Source organism: Epinephelus moara, chromosome 22 (assembly GCF_006386435.1).
Source record: "Epinephelus moara isolate mb chromosome 22, YSFRI_EMoa_1.0, whole genome shotgun sequence".
Lineage (NCBI taxonomy): Eukaryota > Metazoa > Chordata > Actinopteri > Perciformes > Serranidae > Epinephelus > Epinephelus moara.
The window spans coordinates 30,632,566-30,655,707 of NC_065527.1; the positions used below are offsets into that span (position 1 = coordinate 30,632,566).

The following is a 23,142-nucleotide window of genomic DNA, read 5'->3' on the forward strand; positions in this document are numbered from 1 at the left end:
CGCCCCCTCCATTGTGATTGGCTAAAGCGCAGCATCGTTCAAACTCAAAGCCACGCCCTCCCCCCCTCTCTAGTCGTCTTTCACACAGGGCTGCCGACAGATTCTACAATGTAAATTGCAGAATCTGTCTTGAGAGATTAGTTGTAACCTGCTTCCTGTCTAGACCCTGTCAGATTTATTTTCCAGTTTGTTCAGCCTTCAGGTCCCAACGCATAAGAATGTTCATTAACTGTTGATTCTAGTAAAATGTCTTCACTTCAACCTGCTCTGACTCTGTACTGTACAGACATTTGGGTCAACTTCTGCTGCTTTTGTACATAAAGGTACAAGGTTGGCATGAGTGGAACAGACATGTGTTTGACTGAATACTAACAGAGTCCATACACTGATTAGATATTTCCAAATAGTTATGTCCAAAATCAAAGCACGTTCGTATTCTTTTGATAAAAACTGAAGACCTAAAAATACATGAAAGGAACCAGATGGTCTGACCTCAGTCCTTTCATCCAACCATGTTTTTGTGACTGACACTGATGACGGAAATAAAACTTAAACTTTAAATCAATTCATAGACTTCTGGACAGATCAAAATCTAAGAGTAAAGAAGTTGTTGAAATAGTCAAATATTAAAAAAGTCAAACTGAAATGTTTAGGAAAACCCTCAGAACATGTTTCTTTCTTTTATTTAAATGCTTTCTGATCAAATTAAATGTTACCTTGTATATGTATTCACTATCATGCTGTTGTCCACTTCTTGATAAATTTCAGTCTGGTTTTAGATCCCGATATAGCACCGAGTCAGCACTGTTAAAGGTGCACAATGATATTGCCTTGTCTGTGGATGCTGGGAATCCCGCTGTGCTGGTGCTGCTGGACCTCACAGCGGCCATTGATACAGTCGACCGTGCAGTCCTTGTATCTCGCCTAGAGCAGTATGTCGGCATCCGCGGCACCACTCTTCAATGGTTTAGATCGTATCTGGCCAATAGGAGCTTTTCTGTGATGATTGGTGACCTCCGCTCATCACATCTCAACGTATCTCTCCCTTGTGGGGTGCCACAGGGATCTATTCTTGGCCCTATCCTATTTTCATTGTATTTGCTACCTCTGGGATCAATGATAACAAAACACAATCTGTCTTTCCATCTTCACGCAGATGATTTACAGATTTATTTGCCCATGAAACCCAATGAAAGTACTACATTTCATAAGTTAATGGATTGTATTAGTAACGTAAAGCAGTGGCTGGCACCAAACTTTCTGAACGACAGCAAAACTGAATGTATTTTGTTTGGCACTTCACCTATGTCGGATGTTAGTGCAACAACCTGTAGCACTCTGGCCCCCTTTTTTAAACCACACGTGAAAAATCTTGGTGTAACATTTGACAGTGGTTTAAAATTCGATAAACAGATTAGTTCTGTTGTTGGAACGAGCTTTTTCCAGCTCCGTCTCTTGGCCAAAGTGAAGCCTTTTCTCAATCAGCAGGACCTTGAGAAGACAATTCATGCATTCATCAGCTCAAGATTAGATTACTGTAATGCCCTTTATGTCAGCCTCAGCCAGTCTACCCTTTCATGACTTCAACTTGTACAGAATGCTGCAGCCCGATTCTTAACAAACACGTCCAGACGTGAACACATCACTCCTGTGCTGTCGTCACTCCACTGGCTTCCAGTTCATTGTAGGATAGATTTTAAACTTCTGTTGTTTGTTTTTAATGCCATTAACGGCCTGGCTCCTCCCTACCTATCAGAGATTTTAACTATCCGCGATAGTGGCAGGGCCCTGTGTTCATTTGGTCAGCTTCTGTTAGAAGTCCCAAGGTCGCGATACAAAAAATGGGGTGACCGTTCTTTCACTGTTGCTGCTCCAAGATTGTGGAACAAGCTCCCCCCTGACATTCGCATCACTACTGATCTCGGCCTTTTTAAATCTAAGCTGAAGACCTACCTTTTTAGACTGGCTTTTAATTCCGACTAGGGCTATCCTTTTTTAGGTTTATTTATTCTGTTTTAATGTATTTTATCTATGTTGAAAGGCTTTTAATACCCTGTAGCACTGTCGCACTTTCCATTGTTGTTTTTCTTTTATGTATTGTTTTTTTTTTTTTTCATTGTTATTTGACACTGTTGTTAAAGGGCCATTGTGTAATATTTGGCATGGTTTATCGTAAAATCTGAATCTGAATATTTTACCCATTAATATGTTTATATAAGTGTATAATCGCTATAAAATAAAATTCGTTTGGTTTTCGTAGCCTTATAATTATGCTTTTATATATATATGTATAGCAAGGGCCTTGCTTTAGAGAGGTCGCCATCTTGCGCCGCCATGTATGTATGGCAACCCGAGCGGACAATCCAGCCAGCCAGAGAAGACAACGAAGACAGTGGAAGGAAGGAAGAAGGAGGAGGAAACAGCAGAGAGTGTTAGTAGTTCGTCAATAGAGAGTAGTGAAAAGTTTTTTTAGTTATAAAGTTTGCGAATGGACCACACTTACCACGCAACAGGAGAGAATGAACCCGAACCGTCATCTGCGAGGAAAAGAAGACGCAACTTCACTCCTTGTGATGCACTCTCTGCGGCACTTTTCCTCCTGATGATATATCTCCCCAACAATGGTAGCAGTAGCATCGAATCCCATTCTGTGCATTCAGCCTCTCTTCTCGCCCGCTCAGCATCAAACACATGGAGTTCCTCATCTGTATGCTCCGGCTCAAACAGGTATGGCTCTGGGTCTGTGTCCGCTACAAGAAACTCTTCAAAATTGCGTTCAAAGTCGTCCATTGCAGCTACTATAGTCCGGAGATATTGCTAGGCTAAATAAACAGCTGAGCTCTGTTTACCGGCTACGCTGTCAGTCAGTGTGCGGGCTGGAGATTGGTGGAGCAGAGAGGGGAGGGTGTCCCCACTAGGTATTGTAAACGAGTATGTGTGTATGAAGTGTGTGTGTTACACCAGAAGAGAACGCTCCTCTGGTCTCCTGCTCGAGAGGGATTCACTACAATATCGTAACATGGTTTAGATTTCTAAATAAACATTCACCTTTTGTAAAGGGCTATAGAAATAAATGTTGATTGATTGATTGATTGATTGATTGATTGATTGATTGATTGATTGATTGATTGATTGATGTACAAGTGGATCCCCCCTCTTTAGCTGTGGCTGACTTTTGTCTCTTGTCAACGACTAGAAGTTTGTCACTGAGCTGAATGTGCATGGAGAGTCCTGGATTGGTCTACAGGAAACATGGACAGGGGGAAGATGGGAATGGGAACAGAAATGGGTGGACGGATCACCGCTGACAGAAATGTGAGACACCTGAAAGGTTTTTTGCTTCAATCACACATCAAGATGGGAGTACTGACCAAGGTTTCATTCTTTCATTGGCAGCCATTACAGATTACATCAATTACAGTACCAAAACTGAATCTTCACTGAGTTATTACAATAATTTTATGGATTACAGAATAAAGCAATATTTCAAGTAAAATGAAACAGCTTTTATAATAATCAGTTGTAACCAGTTGTTTCAGCCCTGTTTAAAAAGATAGCATTTTATTTGCCCTATAGGTTCTGGGCACCAGAACTACCAACCCATGAAGGATATCGGCACGCTGCAACATGCTGCAATGACCAAGGACAATGGACACAGAGTCTACATTATGTGTATAAGAACTGGATCTGTGAGAAATAGATTTCTTGTATTCTTGTATTGGGTGGTGTTGCCATCAGCTTTGCCAGTTCAGACCAATATACATTTTACATGTCTTTATTCTGTGCCGCATGCTAAGTAACCTGATTACACAGATGCTCCTCTTTCCTTTATAGTGGACAATGTGGTTGGAAGTCTTCCACACAGATTTACATGGGCACTTACTCTGTAGTCCTTCAGCATTATTATAATAAAAGTAAAAAAAAAACATTAAATTGCGGATTGTCTACATGTTATCAAAATAATACATTTGTATTCAGTTTGAGGTTTTCCTGCATTTCTTTTAATACACCTGCAGTCACCAGCTTCTAATTGTCACCTCAAACATCACCTCACCAACATGCAGGAGGTTCATGTCAGGACCCTAAAGTCTGTGTAATGTGTGTCTGTCCACAAGGCACTGCAGTTCATGTCCTGAACCCAACAATAGGCTAACTGTTGGCTTTCAACATGATAAGGATATTTCCTGAATCTTAACGAAGGCACAGTTACACTTGTCATTTCAAGTGTCTCATATACAGGTTAAATACAGATACAATTTAATACAATTTGGTTGTCACATATGAGTCTCTGTTAGCCAGGACACAATCTGATGGCAATCAGTCTTTGTTTTCCTGAGCGACATGCAAACCAGGGTCAACCACAACAGAAATGACTTGAGCTTAATAGGGTTTGTTACTACAACAACACTTAAGTTAGCTACCCAATCCTGCACTCATACACATACACTAATGAACATGGAAGACTTGCGAAGATGGACTACAGGCAAGATAAAAGTGATATTGTCTAAATCTGAAATCCTCTGCACAGCAGTCTCATGTAGTCAAGTGCTCCGAGAGAGGAGATTACAATAACACTACATTAACATATAATCTAACTTTGGATACCTCATAGAAAAAAGAATATCTCACACAGTATTTTCTAAAAATAAGTATTTTAAAACTCAAAGGGAATTTTGGTTGTCTCTCACTCACACAGATGATTCAGTGGCTGCACTGATCAGGAATCAAATAAAAGACAGTCAGTGTTCAAATTGCTGGAGACGTCACATACTTAAGTCATAAAAACGAGGGACAAACCTTGTAGGGGCGACATCTACAGACCACTTACTGATGTAGTTACACTTGGGAGAGTTAATATTGTGAATGTGTTTAAGAGAGACAGATAGATCTGACACTGAATCTCATTTTAATTCATCTTGAACGCCCAGCTGCATCACACTTGAGTTCTTTGCTATCCAAAAGCTATCTAATTATCCCAACATGTATGAACTGGCAGAGTGTAAATTGGGTACAAGTGCCTTTGTTGCATAATGTTAACCAACACTGAGAGTTGTTGTAACAAACTTTGCACCACAAAGAGGAACATATTTCCACAAATAACGTTTGAGTTAAATAATCAGTGGTTGTCAGAAAATGACAAAAGGATGGAAAGAAGTATGATAACTTCACTGCAATGATATGATATCAGAAGGTGACGCAATGTACTGATTAAACTGTTAACTTATCACCATCACACCTATTCCACCAAAAGCCCTATTTCCACCGAGGAGTATGGTACGGTTCAGTTCAGTTTGGTACCCTTTTTTCCATTTCCACTGTGAAAAGTTGTGGATGGTACCAATGGAACCATTCCATATCATCCCTGTTTTTGGCCCTTCTGTTGAGGTACTTAGCACACAGATCTGGTACTAAAAGGTGGAGCTGTGAACACTGCAGTTTGATTGGTCAGTAGAGGATGGTCACTCTGCTCAGGGCTGAGTTGTGGCTGGTTTTGAGGCTCATGTAACCACCATCTGTACTGTGGAGAGTTTTATTAGTAAACTGTAACTATAAAATAAAGGATGTTTTGCTGCCTCTTGCAGCAGCTAGAGTCGGAGAAAACTATGACAACTTTTAAGGTGTAACGTTTACTTGTAATGTTACTCAATGCATGAGTTGACAACATGAATTAATCAACTCAAATTAAATTTCACTGTGACAACTTCGACTATTACTTTAGTTTTTATATGACATATATATTTAGTAATGAGTTGATCTTCAAGTGTTCATTTATGTTAATTTTGACCAGGTTATCTGAACTGCATTATTGTAATCCTCACTTGGAGTAAAAAAGAAGTGTTGCTGTGGACGATAAATGAGGTGCAGGCTTCCATCTGTGTCACCAGTGATGAGGAAATACAGTGAGTACTGGATGGAGCAGTGAGTGACAACAACCCCGCCCACATTTAAGGGCACTGTTTGCGGTGGAAACGCTAAGCGGACCTCGGGTCTACATACCGTGTCTGAAGAGTTACTTTTGGTTCCAAAGGTACCATACCGAATGTGTTTGGTGGAAACTGCTCGCATTATAAATGGAGACACACAGATGCCTACAAGGCTACGTGATACAAAGTGGCTGGTCTGTGGTAAAATGTCGACCTACACAAAACAGCAAGCTAGTGTACACAAATGTTTATGTGTTGGTTGGCAACAGTCCCAGTCTAAATGCGGAAGTATTTGTGTTGGTGGAGCCAAATAAATCATTAAATAAACAAATGAATCAGAGCCTGTTGCAGCTTTTTACTGTTGATAAATGGTGCTTATAGAGCTGTTGTATAAAAGCAGTATCACACTTAAGGTTGTGCTGTTGTGCTGTAAATCAGCACGGCTGCAGCCTCGTGCCTACAACAGAATCACAGCTATGCTGATATTCAGTCAAGTGATATTCAACAGCATGACCTCGAGTGCGATGTTGCTTAACTACATATTTCATGTTGTTTTATGCAGATTGTACGTGTCCTAATTTTTGTCATGACTTTATTTTTGACACAATGAACACTGGTCACTCATGTCATATTTCATTTCTGTGCTCCTCTACACTATTTCAGATCTGTTATCTGCTCTCTGTATGTTAATAGTCCTGCATGTAGCAGAGCCAATTCTTTATTCCACCCAGCTGAACTTCAGGTAGTTATCACAGACCCTGGCTGTGTCAGTGAGGAAGATTTTCTGTAATCTCTTTTATTTTGTTTTTATCAAATTAAAACAGCACAATGATATTCTTAGGCTGAATTTGAATTACATTTATTCAGTTAATAGGGGCAATGCAATTTAATATAGTTCCAATACAGAGAATGAAACTGATGTGCTGCACAAAGAGTGTTTAGCTATTTGCTAATTTTCAACTCTTGTCCCTAGTTGGGCTTTTACATGAAGTGTAATTAAATGTAGATCTTTCAGTGTCATAAAACCTAAATACACTATAAAAATGTAGATAGGAAAAAATACACCTACCACAATATACCCATACACTTCACTCAAATCGCAAGAATAAATGTTGGCATTGTGTGTTTCTGCACCCCACATGTAATATTTGTATGTTTCATATGTAGCAGATATGTTGAAACACTTTGTTGCAGTTTTCAGTTTTATGTTGAACAGTGCTGTGGTTAATGTGTGGTTATGTTTGTGCACAAACATCAGTGGGCTGGATTTAGAAAAACATTGTGTTTTGGCTGAAAAATATCCCGACATGTCCTTAAAATATACTCGCTTTTGTTGGTCTCAAACATTGTGGTCTACTGCAGTCTGCTGCTTATCAGGTGTCTCATCTATGTCTATCCCCATCCACCATCCCCTCTGTCACCTGATGATCTAAATACGTCTCCTCCTGTTTAATGACAGCAAACAAGGGTAAAGTTGAGTTAATGCACCCACTGCTTCAAAGCAGTTGGCCGCCACAGTTTCAAAACTTGGGTGAAGAAATGATGAAATTTATCGCAGTTTGGACGAACGTGTTGAGGGTATATCTGTGTTTGTGGTTTGGCCCGCTGCCACTTCCTTGATGCTCCCTGTTAAAAAGCTGCCTGGCTCAGACAAACAGACAGTGAAGACATCTCACAATGTCTACAGACATTCAAGCACATGATTTAAGTTTGAATGTGAGATATAGTAGAAGAGACAAAAGGAACTACGAGATGAGAGTGATCTACGAGAATGAAGACACTCAAGGACAAAGCCGTTCTGATCTTGGGTCCAATAAAGTCAGTAAGTGTAAAATAACATTTATTAGACTTAAAGTGTGAGGAAGAATTAAATGGTTGAGCATGTTTGATTAATCCAGAACAATTAATGCTTATTTATTATAACTTTTAAATTTTTTGGGGGAGAGAATATCATCAGTCCTAGTTAACTTTAGCAACTTTATAGACTGGTCCGTGCAGTGGACTGAGACTTTGAGACGTTGAAATGCAGTTTAGTGCCACCTGAGTTAAAACGTCATAGTTCTTACTGAGTAGATGGGCACAACTGACAGATAAAATGAAGCAAAGGTCACATCAAACATGCTTCATGAAGAGTTGTTTTACTGTACCTCGTCTCACTCACTCAAAATAATCTTTCAGCTGTCAAGAGAAGTCCTTTCCGAGCTACTGCGGTGATTATGGGAGTGCTGTATCTTCTGATATTGGCTGGGATCTACACATGCTGTGAGGATTTCATTTTTATACTCTAGCAAAATAGCTCTATTTTGTGCTCTGACAGTTTGGTAATCTTCTGACTTTGTAAAACTCTTCACCAGACTGTGTGGTGTCTGGGTGCCGCAGCAAAGTGTGCATGGTGCACAGGCAGAAAGAAAGCACAGAGAGAGGCTGCACAAAACCAGTTGGTGGCATTTTGGTGGATACTGCATCTTACACATCTCACTGAGAATAGACTTGTCAGAACCATGTCTGTTTCTGGCACAAACTTACTCTTTGCCAGTTTGTAAATTTTGCAAACAGGGGAAAATTAAGTACTTGATTCAATGGGTATCAATAACAGAACAATATCGCATACTATTTCTATACAACACTTTCCAATCAGTAGATGCTTTTAAACCAGCATCAAAAATGACTGTTTAAGAGATCAGAGGGTAAATTTGCCACCTTAATGTGGATGTCCCATCAGGGGTGTTGGTAAATGTAGTCCACTTAAACAATACTTCCTCAGTGCCTGCTACACTGATTGAGAAGTGGAATTCAGCAGCTGTAAAACCTGTTGTTCTTCCTCCTTCCAGCTACATCATTCGACGCCACAGTGACAAGGTTGGAAATAGGAAGAAATACAAGCTATTTCAGGTTGGATTACTAGTATCTGCCTCCAGATAGCCAGGGGTCATGCCACTTGAAAAAACAGAACTTCCTTGTTCTCTTCACTTGTATTGAAATCTAGCTACACTCCCAAAAGCAGACAGTAGACCTTGTTTCAGCTGGCGAGCTTTTAGCGCACCTTCGGCGAAGCCTTTTGGCACGAAACTGTCACTGCGCCAAGCTGGATCTGTCGACACCTCCCCCTGCTGCGCCGCCACATCCATCTCAGCGCACCTCGATCTACCAAACTACCAAACTGAGTGCGCCTCGGGTTGGGCTGCTCGAAACTAGCTCTGCGCAGGGTTCGCCACCCTGTGCCACCCTGCGCCGCGTCAGGAAACTAGAGGCCATTATCTTGCCCTACACACAAGAAAAAGCAGACTTTTCATGGACATGAAGCAAAAAGCAAATTTACTCTGGTATTCAAACCAAAGTTCACCAGGCAGGGTAACGGAAAATGGGTACAGCAACTAGACTCTGAAATGCAACTTGTTCTGAAACACAGCAGAACCTTGACACTGCCATTACTTTATATCTGAATGATTTCACTTCCTAATTAGCTTTTTGTTTTCTTTCTGTTACCACCAGATATTTTAGCCACGTTGGAAAAACAAAATGTGGTGACAGAGAGAGACCAGCTCAATATCAGTCTGAACCAGGTGCAAACCAGAATCATCAATCTGACTGCAGAGAGAGACGAGCTACAGACCAGATATGACATCCTCGGAAAAAGATACAGTCAGTTAGAGGATGAACGAAATCGGTGGAAGCGTATGGTGATGCAGCTCAAGGAGCGGTAAGAGTGGTTGACAAGCAAACAGATATTTTGAGTATTGTCAATCTGGCATTGACTTGACATTTGCTATATTTTCATTTTTTTTTTCCAATTTAGAGTCTCCTCCCCAGAAGACCTGTATATGCAAACTGGAGGGTTCTCCCCATTGTAGACAGATGTATACGTTTCATTTACCTAGCTGTCTTTTTCTCTTTTTTTCTTTCCTGCAATAACTACACAATGTCTGTGAGCTGGTTCAGGCAGTCAACTGGAGCCTGCTGCTAAACGTGTGTGGTTTACTCTTTCTTCTCACTGCAACATGTATCTATCATGCTGCTGAACTGAAACATCAATGCTCTCACAAATCCCCTTAAAAATAAATAACATAATATCAAAATGAAGAACTATTAATGCAAGCTTCCTTCATTATTATTTGTGGTCATGGTAAATTCAGTATAATATCTGTTTTGGCAGACATAAACTGATTGGCACAAAGTGTCATTATATCAGGCATATTATCATCATGTCATTATATTATGACACAGGAAATAATGTTAGAGCTGTGCTGCAAAAGCAGATACAGAGAGGATAAATATACCATGACTGAAAGTAACAAGACAGGCTGTTCTTATTCACTGTTTGTACATATACCAACAAAAAGTAATGCACTATGAGTTTTATACAGTTCCATGCAAACGTTTGGGCATCCCTGTTCAAAATTTCTTTTACTGTGAGTAGCTGAGCAAGTAAAAGATGACCTGATCTCCAAAAGGCATGAAGTTAAAGATGACACATTTCATGAATATCGTAAGCAGGATCACTTTTTAATTTTAATCTTTTACAGTTTCAAAATAACAAAAAGAGCAAAAGGGCCTGAAGCAAAAGTTCGGCCACCCTGTACTTAGTAGCACTCCCTCTGGCAAATACCAAAGCTTCTAAATACTTTTTTTAACCAGTTAAGAGTCTCTCAATTCATGTTTGGTGGATTTTCACCCATTTTTCCTGCAAAAGGCTTCCTGCTCTGTGAGATTCTTGGGCTGTCTTCATGCACTGCTCTTTTGAGGTCTATCCACAAATTTTAAATGATGTTTAGGTCAGGGGACTGTGAGGGCCACGGCAAAACCTTCAGCTTGCTCCTCTTGAGGTCGTCCATTGTGGATTTCGAGGTGTGTTTAGGATCATTTGCCTGTCATAGAAGCCATCCTCTCTTCATCTTCAGGTTTTTTACAGATGGTGTGATGTTTGCTTCCAGAATTTGCATGAATTGAACTGAATCTATTCTTCTCCTACCTGTGAAATGTTCCCCGTGCCACTGACTGCAACACAAGCCCAAAGCATGATCGATCCACCCCCATGTTTAACAGTTGGACAGGTGTTCTTTTAACGAAATTCTGCACCCTTTTTTCTCCAAAAATACCTACCGTTTTAACTCCATCAGTCCACAGAACTTGTTTCCAAAAAAGCATCAGGCTTGTTTAGATGTTCCTTTGCAAACTTCTGATGCTGAATTTTGTGGCGAGGTCACAGGAGAGGTTCTCTTCTGATGACTCTTCCATGAAGGTCATATTTGTACCGGTGTCACTGCACAGTAGAACAGTGCACCACTCCAGAGTCTGATAAATCTTGCTGCAGGTCTTTTGCAGTCAAATAGGGCTTTGATTTGCTTTTCCAGCAATCCTACGAGCAGCTCTCTCTGAGAGTTTTCTTGGTCTTCCAGACCTCAACTTGACCTCCACAGTTCCTGTTAAACTGCCATTTCTTAATTACATTACAAACTGAGGAAACATCTACCTGAAAACACTTTGCTATCTTCTCATAGTCTCCTGCTTTGTGGACATCAGTTATTTTAGTTTTCAGAGTGCTAGGCAGCTGTTCAGAGGAGCCCATGGCTGCTGATGGTTGGGACAAGGTTTCAGAAGACAGAATATTTATAAAGCTTTGAAATTTGCATCACCTGGCCTTTCCTAACGATGATTGTGAACAAGCCAGAGCCCTAACAAGCTAATTAAGGTTTGAGACCCTGGTAAAAGATGTCTGAGGGCTGAAATTGAACTGAATTGCATTAACCACTGAACCACCATGCCGCCCAACTGTTACTCCTGTTTATCATTAATGCAAACTCAATGCATAGTGTTTATGTTAAAACAGACATGGGATTTTAAGCTGGGTTTTTCCTTAAATTGTGTTGTTGCCAAAGTCAGGAGAGCCTCACGATAGCCTGTGTGCATGGGACTATGTCTAAAAAGTTAACCCCTCACTTGGACAGAGGTGTGCTGGTTCAGGATCCAGAAGATAATCTTGAGTAGACAACTAAGACCAGCAGGGCCGAGAGGGCAGATAAACAGCCAGTCAGTATTTTTGTTGCTTGACACTTTTGTAAGCAATTTTGTTGAGTCTCCTCTTTACAAGATGCTCTGAGTTAAAGTTGGGCTATAATTGTGAAAAGTAAAAATGGAAGGAGTAGAGCTGTAATGTGCTGTTGTGGACAATATGAAAAACAATGAAGAGTGCTGCTGTCTTGATTCAGGCTGGTTGACATTACAGGGCCCCTTTATTTTATGGGTGCATAAAATAAAGGGGCACATGGGTGGCAATGGGTGCAACTTGTACATCTTTGCCACACTATGTCTTGACAGGCAAAGTAATAGCTATAGGCTGGCAGGATAATAGCCATGAGCGTGTGCAATGCATCTTGGCACATATAGGCACTACTGGCATGGCTTTCCAAGCAAGAGAATGGTCAATATAACATGCCCTGAGGAATTAATTGCTTCAATGGACTACATTTCCCATCAATACTGACTGGACATCCACACAAAAGGTAGCAAAATGTATCTTTAACTGGACTTTTTATACGGTGATTTGGATAAGTTTTAAAATGTAAATATAACAAGTATTTGTAATTTGGACAAACTGTGAGTTCATTTTTTTACCACACAGTAAAAAAATGTGTATATCTGTGTTTGTGGTTTGGCCTATGCTACTTCCTTTGATGCTTGCTGTTTAAAAGCGGCCTGACTGAAACCAACAGTGCAAATTACGAAGACTTCAAGTTCTTTCACCTGTCATGATGTCTTCAGACGCTCAATCACCAGATCTGAGTTTGAATGTGAGATATAGCAGAAAAGACAAACAGGATGGTGGAGCAAAAGATGACAGCCAGGTGGAGATCTACATGAATGAAGAGACTCTGAAACAAAGTCTTTCTGATCTTGGCTCCCATAAAGTCAGTAAGTATAAAATAAAACCTAAATATTGTACAAGGAAGAATTAGATGTTTGTGCATGTTTGATTAAATTCAAAACAATAAATGTTTATTCTTTTTAACCTTTTTTTGTTGTACAGAATACAATATCATCAGTCCCAGTTAACTTTAGCAACTTTATAGACTGGTCCGTGCAGTGGACTGAGACTTTGAGATGTTGAAATGCAGTTTAGTGCCACCTGAGTTAAAATGTCATAGTTCTTACTGAGTAGATGGGCACAACTGACAAATAAAATGAAGCAAAGGTCACATTAAACATGTTTCATGAAGAGTTGTTTTACTCACTCACTCACTCAAAATAATCTTTCAGCTGTCAAGAGAAGTCCTTTCAGAGCTACTGCGGTGATTATGGGAGTGCTGTATCTTCTGATATTGGCTGGGATCTACACACGCTGTGAGGATATTTTATTTTATTATACAACAACATATCCGACTCTATTTTGTGCTCTGACAGGTTGGTCATTCTCTGACCTTGTAATATTCTTTGCTAGCCTTTGTGGTGTTCAGTTGCCCCAGCAAACTTTGCATGGTGCAAAGGTGGGGAAAAGCACGAAGAGAGGCTGCACAAAGAGAGTTGGTGGTATTTTGGTGGAAATTGGGTCTTAAAAATCCAACTGAGAATAAACATATCAGAACCATATGGCGTTTCTGACATAAACTCACTCTTTGTTGGTTGGTTTATTAATTCTGTCAACAAGAGCAAATTAAACTCAGAGCAAATGTGCAGCAATGCTGAAAATAGTGCTTAAAATGTAAATAAAGTATTGTGATTAAACACTTTCCTATCAGTAAAGCAGGACTGTCAGTGAAGCAGTCTGCATTCATTAAATTAATCTATGAGTGATTCTTTCATTCAAGCTTTTTGCTTGCGGTTGTTGTGTTGCGACGTGCTTTGTGTTTCTGTGCTCTAGGCGCTGTATATTCTTGCCAGAGCGCTCTGAACTCCTCAAGTCGAAAAAAACTTAAACTCAGAGCAGAAAAGCGCCACATTTCTTTTCCTGTCATTTTTTCCCCCATTGTTCAATCAGATGATTTAAGAGGGGGGCCTTCTGTGGTGGTCATGAGAACAAGACAGTGTGGTGCACCTCACAATATGCATCGTCCAAAACACTTTATGTGTGATCTGTGTGATCTGTGTGATCGGGGCCACACAGAAGGATGAAAAACATGAGGCACGCTGCACTATCATTTTTTAAATTGAATGCTATAAGTAAAAAAAAAAAAAAGAAGCTTGCTGTGCCTTTTTATTGTTGCTGGGCAACAACTTATCACCTCCTTCCCCTAACCATCCAGTGACATCAATCTACTGTTTATTTATTTATTTCCCAGTAGTTAGTATCTAGTTTCTAAAATGTTCAGGCATTCCCAGTAGTTAGTATCTAGTTTCTAAAATGTTCAGGCAGAGGGTACCTGCTGTAGCTCTGGTTGAGGGTGAGAGGCTGTCAGTAAATAGTTTGTTGGGCACAGGGAAACAGAGATCTGTGTGGGTACATGAGACCCTAAAAAAGAGCGTGTATCATGGGCAGTACCACCAGTTGGTCCAGGAGCTTCGCCTCCATGATGGCTGTTTCCAGGCATATTTTAGGATGACTTCGGGGCAGTTTGACAACCTGCTGTCTATCATCGGGCTGTATAGCTCTGGGTATCCAGCGACCACTACCACCAGTTTCTCCTCCACTTGTTGTGACCACCACAGAAGGCCCGCCTCTCAAATCATCTGATTGGACAGTGGGAAAAAAGCTGAGATGACGTGGAGCGTTTTTCTGCTCTGAGTTGAAGTTAAAAAAAAAAAAAAAACTCTGGTAATGCAGTAATCACATATTGTTAGTGTTTTAAAACTAAGTCATTAGCTTTCTGTTTTGTTTCTTTTACCACCAGATATTCTTGCCACATTGGAAAAACAAAATGTGGTGACAGAGAGAGACCAGCTCAATATCAGTCTGAACCAGGCGCAAACCAGAATCATCAATCTGACTGCAGAGAGAGACGAGCTACAGACCAGATATGACGACCTTGAAAACAGCTACAGCTGGGTAAATGATCAACTAAATATGTGCAGGGGTTTTTATCGGAATGGACCTTGGCCATTTGGTAAGAGTGGTTGTCAAGCAAACAGATCTTTTGAATCCTGTCAGTCTGGCATTATCTTGACTTTTGTTTTCTTTTCTCTCCCACTTCGGAATCACCTGTTCCGCCTCCACTCCAGTGTGATGATGGGAAGTCCAGCTCTTTTCAAAGATTCGGCTCTTTTGACTCGGCTCCCTTAGAGGAGCTGGCTCTTATGGCTCCCAAATGGCTCTTCATTTAGTATCACTCTGAGCCTTCTATTTTAGTCTAATTTTTTTAATGGTGTTTGTGTTGGTAAGCTATTTTTCATTCAGTGTTTTCATAAAAGCCTAATTTTTATGCATTTTTTTCAGTGCAAAAAAAATCCACAGTGCTCTCTCCCCTCCAGTTGCACGGATGGGTGGGCAGTTCTTAGATGTCTGTGCAGGTTTGCTGTTGACCCTGTTCTGATGGTTATTTTCATTTTACAAGTTCTGCACTCAGCTTTGCAGTCCAATCTTGCATCCACGTTTCCCTCACTTGTGTCTCTTCCTCGTGTCTTAGCTCCGCCCTCGTAGGATATTTATAATCTGTCCTGTGTCCTGCTCAGAGTCACACAAAGTGTTTATATGATTTATTCATTATGTGCATCTGTATTTATTGATATTTTGATTGTGAGTTCATTATTTAATAACCCAGAATATGATTACGATGTCTTTGAAAATGAAATAATTTATTTGGCCAAATGTTTCAGGGAAAATTAGAATTCTGTAACTCATCAACCCGACGCTCAGGAATGACCAGCCTCAGTGTGACTGAAAGGAAAAGGCGATCACTGATGTAAAAGTGTTTCTTGCTGACAGACAGACTTGCTGACAGACAGACTTGCTGACAGACAGACTCTTTGATTGTATCCATAATTAAAGTCGATGAGGGAAATAACAGATCGTGAAGAAAGAAAATCTTTCCAATAAATGAAGAAAATCCTTTGTTTCCTTTTCTTTTTCAGATTTTTAACTCGATGGTGAATCAGAGAACAAATAAAATATAAAATGTGGCAGTGATACATTTGAGTTTAATCTCTTATCTGTCTTCACTCTGTATGAAACTCCAGTGATGTTGTGATGTATCAGATCAGTCCGATCAGCTGTCCAATCAATAACTGATATTCAATCAGGGGGGTGTGTCGGTTGGTAAAAGACTAACCTGAAGCTGCACTCTTGTGTCCTCTCTTCTCTCTCCTCGACTCCTCAGAGTGCATTTAATGTATTGAGACGTCTTACAAGATGGCGGGTCTCAATCGATTTCCAGGTCAAGTGATTGAGGATAGAGGATGGAGGAGTCGAGGAGGGATATTGGGATGAACACGCAGTGTCCCAGAACGTCAGCAACCAACGCACCCAGGGTACCTTTCACACCGCATGTGGATGTGGAAATGCCATGACCAAAACGTCAATATTTGACGAGGTCGGCGTGAGAATGTGTTGGTTCTTGCCTAAATGTTTAGTGTGGTTCTTGCATTGTATTTGGATTGCTCATGGAAATTAGCCTCAAACTAACTCTACTATATTGTTATTGTCATTGTCATTGTTATTTGATATTGCAGATGGCTCCTTACACATTAATAAGATAACATCAAAATAAAGAACTATTAAAGCAGGCTTAAGAACTCCCCCTGATTATTTTGCATCATGGTAAATTCAGCATGTCTGTTTTGCAGAAAACAAGTGATTGGAAGAGTCAGTATCACAACTACAGCTGGGCGATATATCAGTATTGTAGAAAACCATTCAAAACCTCAAGCACCAATAACAACCTGAAATGCCATGACATTATGTACTAAAGATAAAAATAGAGACATTTTGGGTCAAAAATGGCTCCTTATTTGATGTTGTTGATATTGTCCAGCTCTGACAGCAAACAATTCAAATTAAATCAAACATTTTGCTGTGTAATATGCTTCATAAACAAAGCCGTTTTATTTCTATTGCTTAGTTACAACCTTCTACATGGCTTGAGAGCCGTTCAATCAGATTAATGACACAGGACATAATTTTAGAGCAGTTTCTGCTCACAAGAGGACCACATACAGCAGATAAGAAATGATTCAAGAGTAATGATAAGAAAAGTTATCACATACTAAGCAAAGGAAATGATTCAGTTCGAGACTTTAAATCTAAGGCAGGTTGGGGCATTTAAGTCCAGTTCAGACCAAAGATTCTCAACAACACAAGTTGAAACACGCAGCTACTTGCAATGTTCTAAAACCTGCCGGTTCACACCACTGTACCTAGATGAGACAGTGTATCATCTCAATGCAACAACTCTCTGTAACTCTGCTCTGTTTCTGGCTTATTTTGTGACTGAATATGATTTGTAGCTTCTTAAAATATGAATGAGGGTAGTGATAGTGAGATACTGGCAATAGTTGCATTTGTAGTAGTGATGAAATGGTGAAAAATATAAAACAAGAATCAGATGGACTGTATTTATAATCAATACACCACAATAATATGAATAAACAGCGCCACATTAATCAGTCAGTGAGAATGTGTGTATGTGAGGGGGCATAAGCACATAACAGCGAGCTGCAGCAGCGACCCACCGTCCACACCGGTACACTATGAGGACAGAAACAGAGGGCTCGGTGGGGACAGAGCACCTGTCGCAGCAAGCAAACACCTTGTCTGCTGTCATTGTGACTTTACCAGTGGACTTCACTACAGGCTGATTGGCTGTTGAAACAAGTGACATGCTTTACATTCTAAAACCAGCCGCTGGTGATATGACCCGTGGACTTGCAGGTGACGCCATCAGTTAGCTTGAGTCGAGCTCAGACCAGCCAGCTCACACAGCTGCATCTTTTCTCTGCAACGTTCTAAAACAGTGTCTTCTCGTCTGGAATCTTTGGTCTGAACTGGGCTTTAGAGTTTTCTCACTTTCACCATTGTGCACCATGGTTGACGTGTTGCCATGACAACCTGAACCAAGTGGATTGATTGTATGGTGCTCTGAGGTTGCTCAGTATGCCTTCTAGATTACACTTTCTTAAACAGTAATAGAATTGCTTTTACATTGTGGCATCTGGACCTCTGTCAGAAAGTCCAAATTTTATGATTTATGATGATTTATGATCTCTCATGACCCCACATAGAGTTGCCAAAAAACTTGAAACTGAGAGTCAGAAGGTAATATACATTGATAAAGAGGTATTTCACTTCTGGAAAGATGGGTCTTTCTACAAAAATAAGTTATCTATGCATTAGAAAGAAACTGCTGCAACATGAACAGAGAAAACAGAGAAGAAGGGATGTGGCATCTGCTTTTGCTCAAGAATTAGAAAAGCCAGAACTACCAGAATGCACTGCGCTGCACCGGACAAATAAACGTCCCCAGTGGTGGGCTGAGTTTGCTTTGGCTCGTCTGAAAACAACATTGTGGCCGCTGGTAATGTGAGAAATAAGTAAAATAATAGATTTTTTATATATATATTTGATCAGCATTGCCTAGTTTTCCCATTTGATCAGAGTTTTTTTAGACACCATTTCTCAGAATACAGAAAACAGTATGGCGCACACTTTATGTTCACAAACTCTTTCTGAAAACATTGTGGGCAAGGATTTGGCAATACAGTAACATAATCTTGGGCTGTATTTGATCAGCACAGCCTAGTTTTGCAGTTTGATCTAAGCAAGGGGGGCGGCTCACTCTCTCCATACACTTCTATACTGTAGGTGTCCATGGTGACAGCCAGCATAGTACAACAGAGCAACAGTCCTGGAGCCAGCAAAAATAAGCCGGATGACGCTTCACTGGAAAATGAGCAGGGAGATCTGCACACTGGCAAGCTGGAGGAATTTTTACACAGTTTACTGGTGCATACTACCCACACAATTACGATACAAAGCTGGTTGAAAATCGGCAAAGTATCCCTTCAAGATATAATACTTTATTTTCTGCTGAAGTGAGTTGTAGGGGAGGAAAAGGGTACGAAGTGTACTTTGCTGTTAATTCTGGCAAATGAAATTTAACCTCAGTTAAACAGACATTTTCAAACAATAATTTAGAAAACAATGGTGATTAAATAAAGTATATACAGTATCTCACATAAGTGAGTACACCCCTCCCATTTTTTGCAAATATTTCATTATATCTTGTCATGGGACAACACTATAGAAATGACACTTTGATATAACTTAAAGTAGTCAGTGTACAGCTCGTATAGTAGTATAGATTTACCTTCCTCTGAAAATTACTCAAAACAGCCATCAACATCTAAACAGCTGGCAACATAAGTGAGTACACCCCACAGTGAACATGTCCAAATTGTGCCTAAAGTGTCAATATTTTGCGTGCCAACCATTATTATCTAGCACTGCCTTAACCCTTTTGGGCATGGACTTCACCAGAGCTCACAGGTTGCTTCAGGAATCCTCTCCCACTCCTCCATGATGACATCATGGAGCGCTACCCCACCTTCAGCTTGAGGATGGCCCACAGGTGCACAGGTGAGTTTAGGGCTGGATACATACTTGGCCAGTCAATCACCTTCACCTTCAGCTTCCTCAGCAAGGCAGTTGTCATCTTCTAGGTGTGTTTTGGGTCATTATCATGTTGGAAAACTGCATTGTGGCTCAGTTTCTGAAGAGGGGCGATCATGCTCTGCTTGGAATTCATGTTTCACTAAATGAACTGAGCTCCCCAGAGCCGGCAGCACTCATGCAGCCCCAAACCATGATGCTGCCACCACTATACTTGACTGTAGGCAAGGGACAGTTGTCTTGCGCGCTCAGGGTGATTGGTGATGCACGGTCTCTGAAGCAAGCGTGCACACCTGAGCGCGGAGCACAGAGAAGCAGTCAGAGCTACAGGCTACAGTGAGGTTAAAAACAGAGTTCATATGATGTTTTTCCAAACAACTTTTTATGTCGGGGCTGCAGCACACTTGGATCACTACGGATGAGCATGTTGGAGATACTTTGTGGATTAAATTTTGTGTTCTTGGATGTTAGTCTGGGGCGCCGTCAGCCATTAGGTGTGCTAGCCGCTCCCCCTGCCGATCTCCGCAAGGGATGTGAGGACTCTAAAACTTCACCAGGGCCTCCATCGGCATATGGGTGAGTAGATAATGGCTGAATTTTCATTTTTGGGTGCACTATCCCTTTAATATAGCGCACGCTCACGGGCTGCAGGCAGGTCAGCCCTAGCATCGTACTGGAGAAATGTCAAATATTGAACATCCTATCACTCATTTAGACAAATGTAGATCGGAAAATAGGGCCCAGGTTGAAAAAAATGTTAGTTCCCCTTTAATGTATCATTTTGTCATGCGGATTACTGTTTATTTATTATGCTGATCTGTTCTGTACAACATCTACTGCACGTCTGTCCATCCTGGAAGAGGAATCCCTCCTCAGTTTCACTTTCTGAGGTTTCTACCATATTTTATTCCCTGCTAAAGGATGTGCTGTGAGAGAGAGAGTCCTAAGAACAGAGGGATGTTGTATGCTGTAAAGTCCTCTGAGACAAATTGTGATTTGTAATATTGGACTTTACAAATAAAATTGAAATTGAATTAAACAGGATTTAGAGGAAACTTACAGGTAAGTTAGGTCAGGGTTAGAGAATGGTGTGGCCTGGTACTCCCTGCAGAGGCCTAATGATGCATCTACACATCATTTAACGTAACACTGGGCAGACAGAAATAACATAACAGAAATACTGACAAAAGTGAAATTGTGTCCATATTTCAGCGGACAAAAAATATGATAATCACCACAACGAAGCAACTTGCTAAAGTTTGACGCACAAAAAAAAGCAACATTTGTTTGGCAGCTTCAGTGACTGTTTGAAAGCCTGCAGATAGCAGAAAGATACAAGTTCACTTCCCGTGTTGTTCACTTCCTTTTCACAATGTTGCCCTTTCTCAGTCTCAACAGTCATGACTTGGTATCCATTTGAAAACCAACACTCACCACTGGGCCTGGCTCTCCACGATCACCTCTGGCTCCTCTGATTCCTGGGCCTCCCTGTTTGAAGCACACATAGCAGGAGTTGATTAGAGGCAATCACCACATTAAAATGTAGTGTATCTTGATACTGTGTGTGTACAGATACCCACAAAGCTGACTAACATGCTGAGATACAAAAAAACAAAACTAACTAAAAGAAAAGGGAAGAAAAAATGTAGTGAATGAACTTTAGCAACTCAATCTGCACATAAAGCATGAACTGTTATTTTGTGTCTTCATCCATCTGTGTGACTGCATGCATGAATGTGTGGCATGTGTGTATGTTTTAGCAGGTGGACGCTGCAGTGGGTACTGATTGTCTGCTCAACATTGTTTTTTACATGTCCTCCTTTGTACAATACTGCCTTACTTCTTTAACCTGTTCAGCTGTCCATGTTTTTCCCTCTCCCGTTCTAATTTTACATGTTGTGTGTTTTAGTGTTGCTCTGAAGGTCCAGTGTGTAAAAGTTTGGCCTATTTAGCAGCCTCTAGTGGTGAGAATTGCAAATTGCAACCAGCTGAAACTTCTGGTTTGAATTCCTTCAGTGTTTATTGTTCAGGAGGTTTTTTTACAGAGAGGTGAATTATCCTTGGAGGTCTCTTCCCCTCTAAAACAAACAGACCAGGCTTAAAACCAGTAAAAACACTGAATAGAGCACTCTAGCGTTACAAATCAGTGTTTCTCCAACCCTATTCAGCACGGTGTAGACAGCCCGCTTGCCTGGCAAGTTTCACATTAAAAAAAATCTGTTTTTTCCCCAACACTCTTGTCATGGAGGGGCTTCAAACTACAGTGGCGAACGTGTTTTTTTTCTGTTCTGGGCTACTGCAGAAACATGGCAGTGCAACATGATGATCTCTTTGCGAGGACCTGCTCCCTATGTAGATATAAATGGCTCAAAGGTAATGAAAACAGGATGATTCTCATACACCAAAGAAAACATACTCATTATATTCCATTTGTGCCAATGTATCCCCCTTAATCCTACACACTGGGCCTTTAGTGGCTAGTTTAACATTTGGCAGAGGAAGAACCACTGAAAATTTGCCTTTTGGCTCACACTGACACAATTATAGTGATGCCGATCAATGTGCATTGTCCCTGAGAAACTAAAATAAAATGTAGTCCCACTGTTGCTCTCCGCCTGCTTCGAAACTGCTGCTGAAGAAAAGCGCACTATATATATTGGCACATTATTTCCTTATCCCTTTCATGCATGAGTCATGACTACTCTGGTTCAGATTTTTTTCTAAGTGTTTATATTTGTCTTTAGTTGCGAAAAACAAAAATTTGAAGTTCATTTTTTAAACATGCATTTTTCAAGGAGTTTTTTACATGTCCATTCAGGTGGACAACAAATAAAATATATGTTTTTTATGCCGTTAAACTCGAGTGTTCACATATTTTAACATACTCCAATACTATTCAATGCATCTGCAAAAGCGGCATACATACAGGACACTACTAGTGTGCTTAATAAAATTAATGAGCTAAAAAATATTGGTAAAGATTCCGTTATGGCCACTATGGACGTTGAAGCACTGTATACAAATATAGAACACGAGCAAGGTCTGACAGCTCTTCAACATTACTTGAGTAAACGCCCAGAGGCAGATGATCCCCCTACAGAGTTCATTTTAAGATGAACAGGGTGGACACTGAATAATTCTATATTTATTTTCCAAGACAAACTTTTTAAACTGCTATGGGCGCGTGTTTTAGTCCTAGTTATGCTGGTCTTTTTATGGGTAAATGGGAAGAAGACTTTGTATTCAATGCAGAGAATAATGTTTTTGCTCATCATATTATATGGTGGGGAAGATATATTGATGATGTCATTTTGTTGTGGTCGGGCGATGAAAATGAATTATTACAATTCCATCAATATCTTAATAGCACAAATTCTAATATAAAATTGTCGCTTGACTACTGCAAAACTGACATTAATTTTCTGGATCTGAATATCTCTAAGACTGCAGATGGAGAGCTACATACTTTGAATATCTCTAAGACTGCAGATGGAGAGCTACATACTTCAATATTTAGGAAACAATCAGATAGAAATACAATTCTCCATGCAAAATCGTTTCATACAAAATCCCTTATAGAAAATATTCCCTTTGGCCAGTTCTAGCGCTTGAGACGCATCTGTGATCAGGCATCAGATTTTACAGAGGAAAGGGAGGAGATGGAAGCTCGTTTTCTTGATAGGGGCT

At 40.4% G+C, this 23,142-nt stretch overlaps 2 protein-coding genes across 4 annotated transcripts in view; one reads left to right on the forward strand and one right to left on the reverse strand.

Moving 5' to 3' along the window:
- The window catches only part of LOC126383964 (CD209 antigen-like protein C), a 7,905-nt gene extending 4,012 nt beyond the window's left edge, over nucleotides 1-3,893 (forward strand). For 2 of the 3 annotated variants that reach the window (XM_050034757.1, XM_050034759.1), the window contains 2 exons: nucleotides 3,197-3,315; nucleotides 3,577-3,893. In XM_050034757.1, the coding sequence (XP_049890714.1) occupies nucleotides 3,197-3,315; nucleotides 3,577-3,700 (243 nt within the window). In that variant the 3' untranslated portion in view covers nucleotides 3,701-3,893. The remainder of the gene's footprint in view (nucleotides 1-3,196; nucleotides 3,316-3,576) is intronic. The other variant, XM_050034758.1, reaches the window with a different exon arrangement.
- The window catches only part of LOC126384266 (collagen alpha-1(XIV) chain-like), a 304,818-nt gene that overhangs the window by 30,592 nt on the left and 251,084 nt on the right, over nucleotides 1-23,142 (reverse strand). Inside the window, exon 37 of the mRNA XM_050035226.1 lies at nucleotides 20,890-20,943. Coding sequence (XP_049891183.1) covers nucleotides 20,890-20,943 — 54 coding nt within the window. The remainder of the gene's footprint in view (nucleotides 1-20,889; nucleotides 20,944-23,142) is intronic.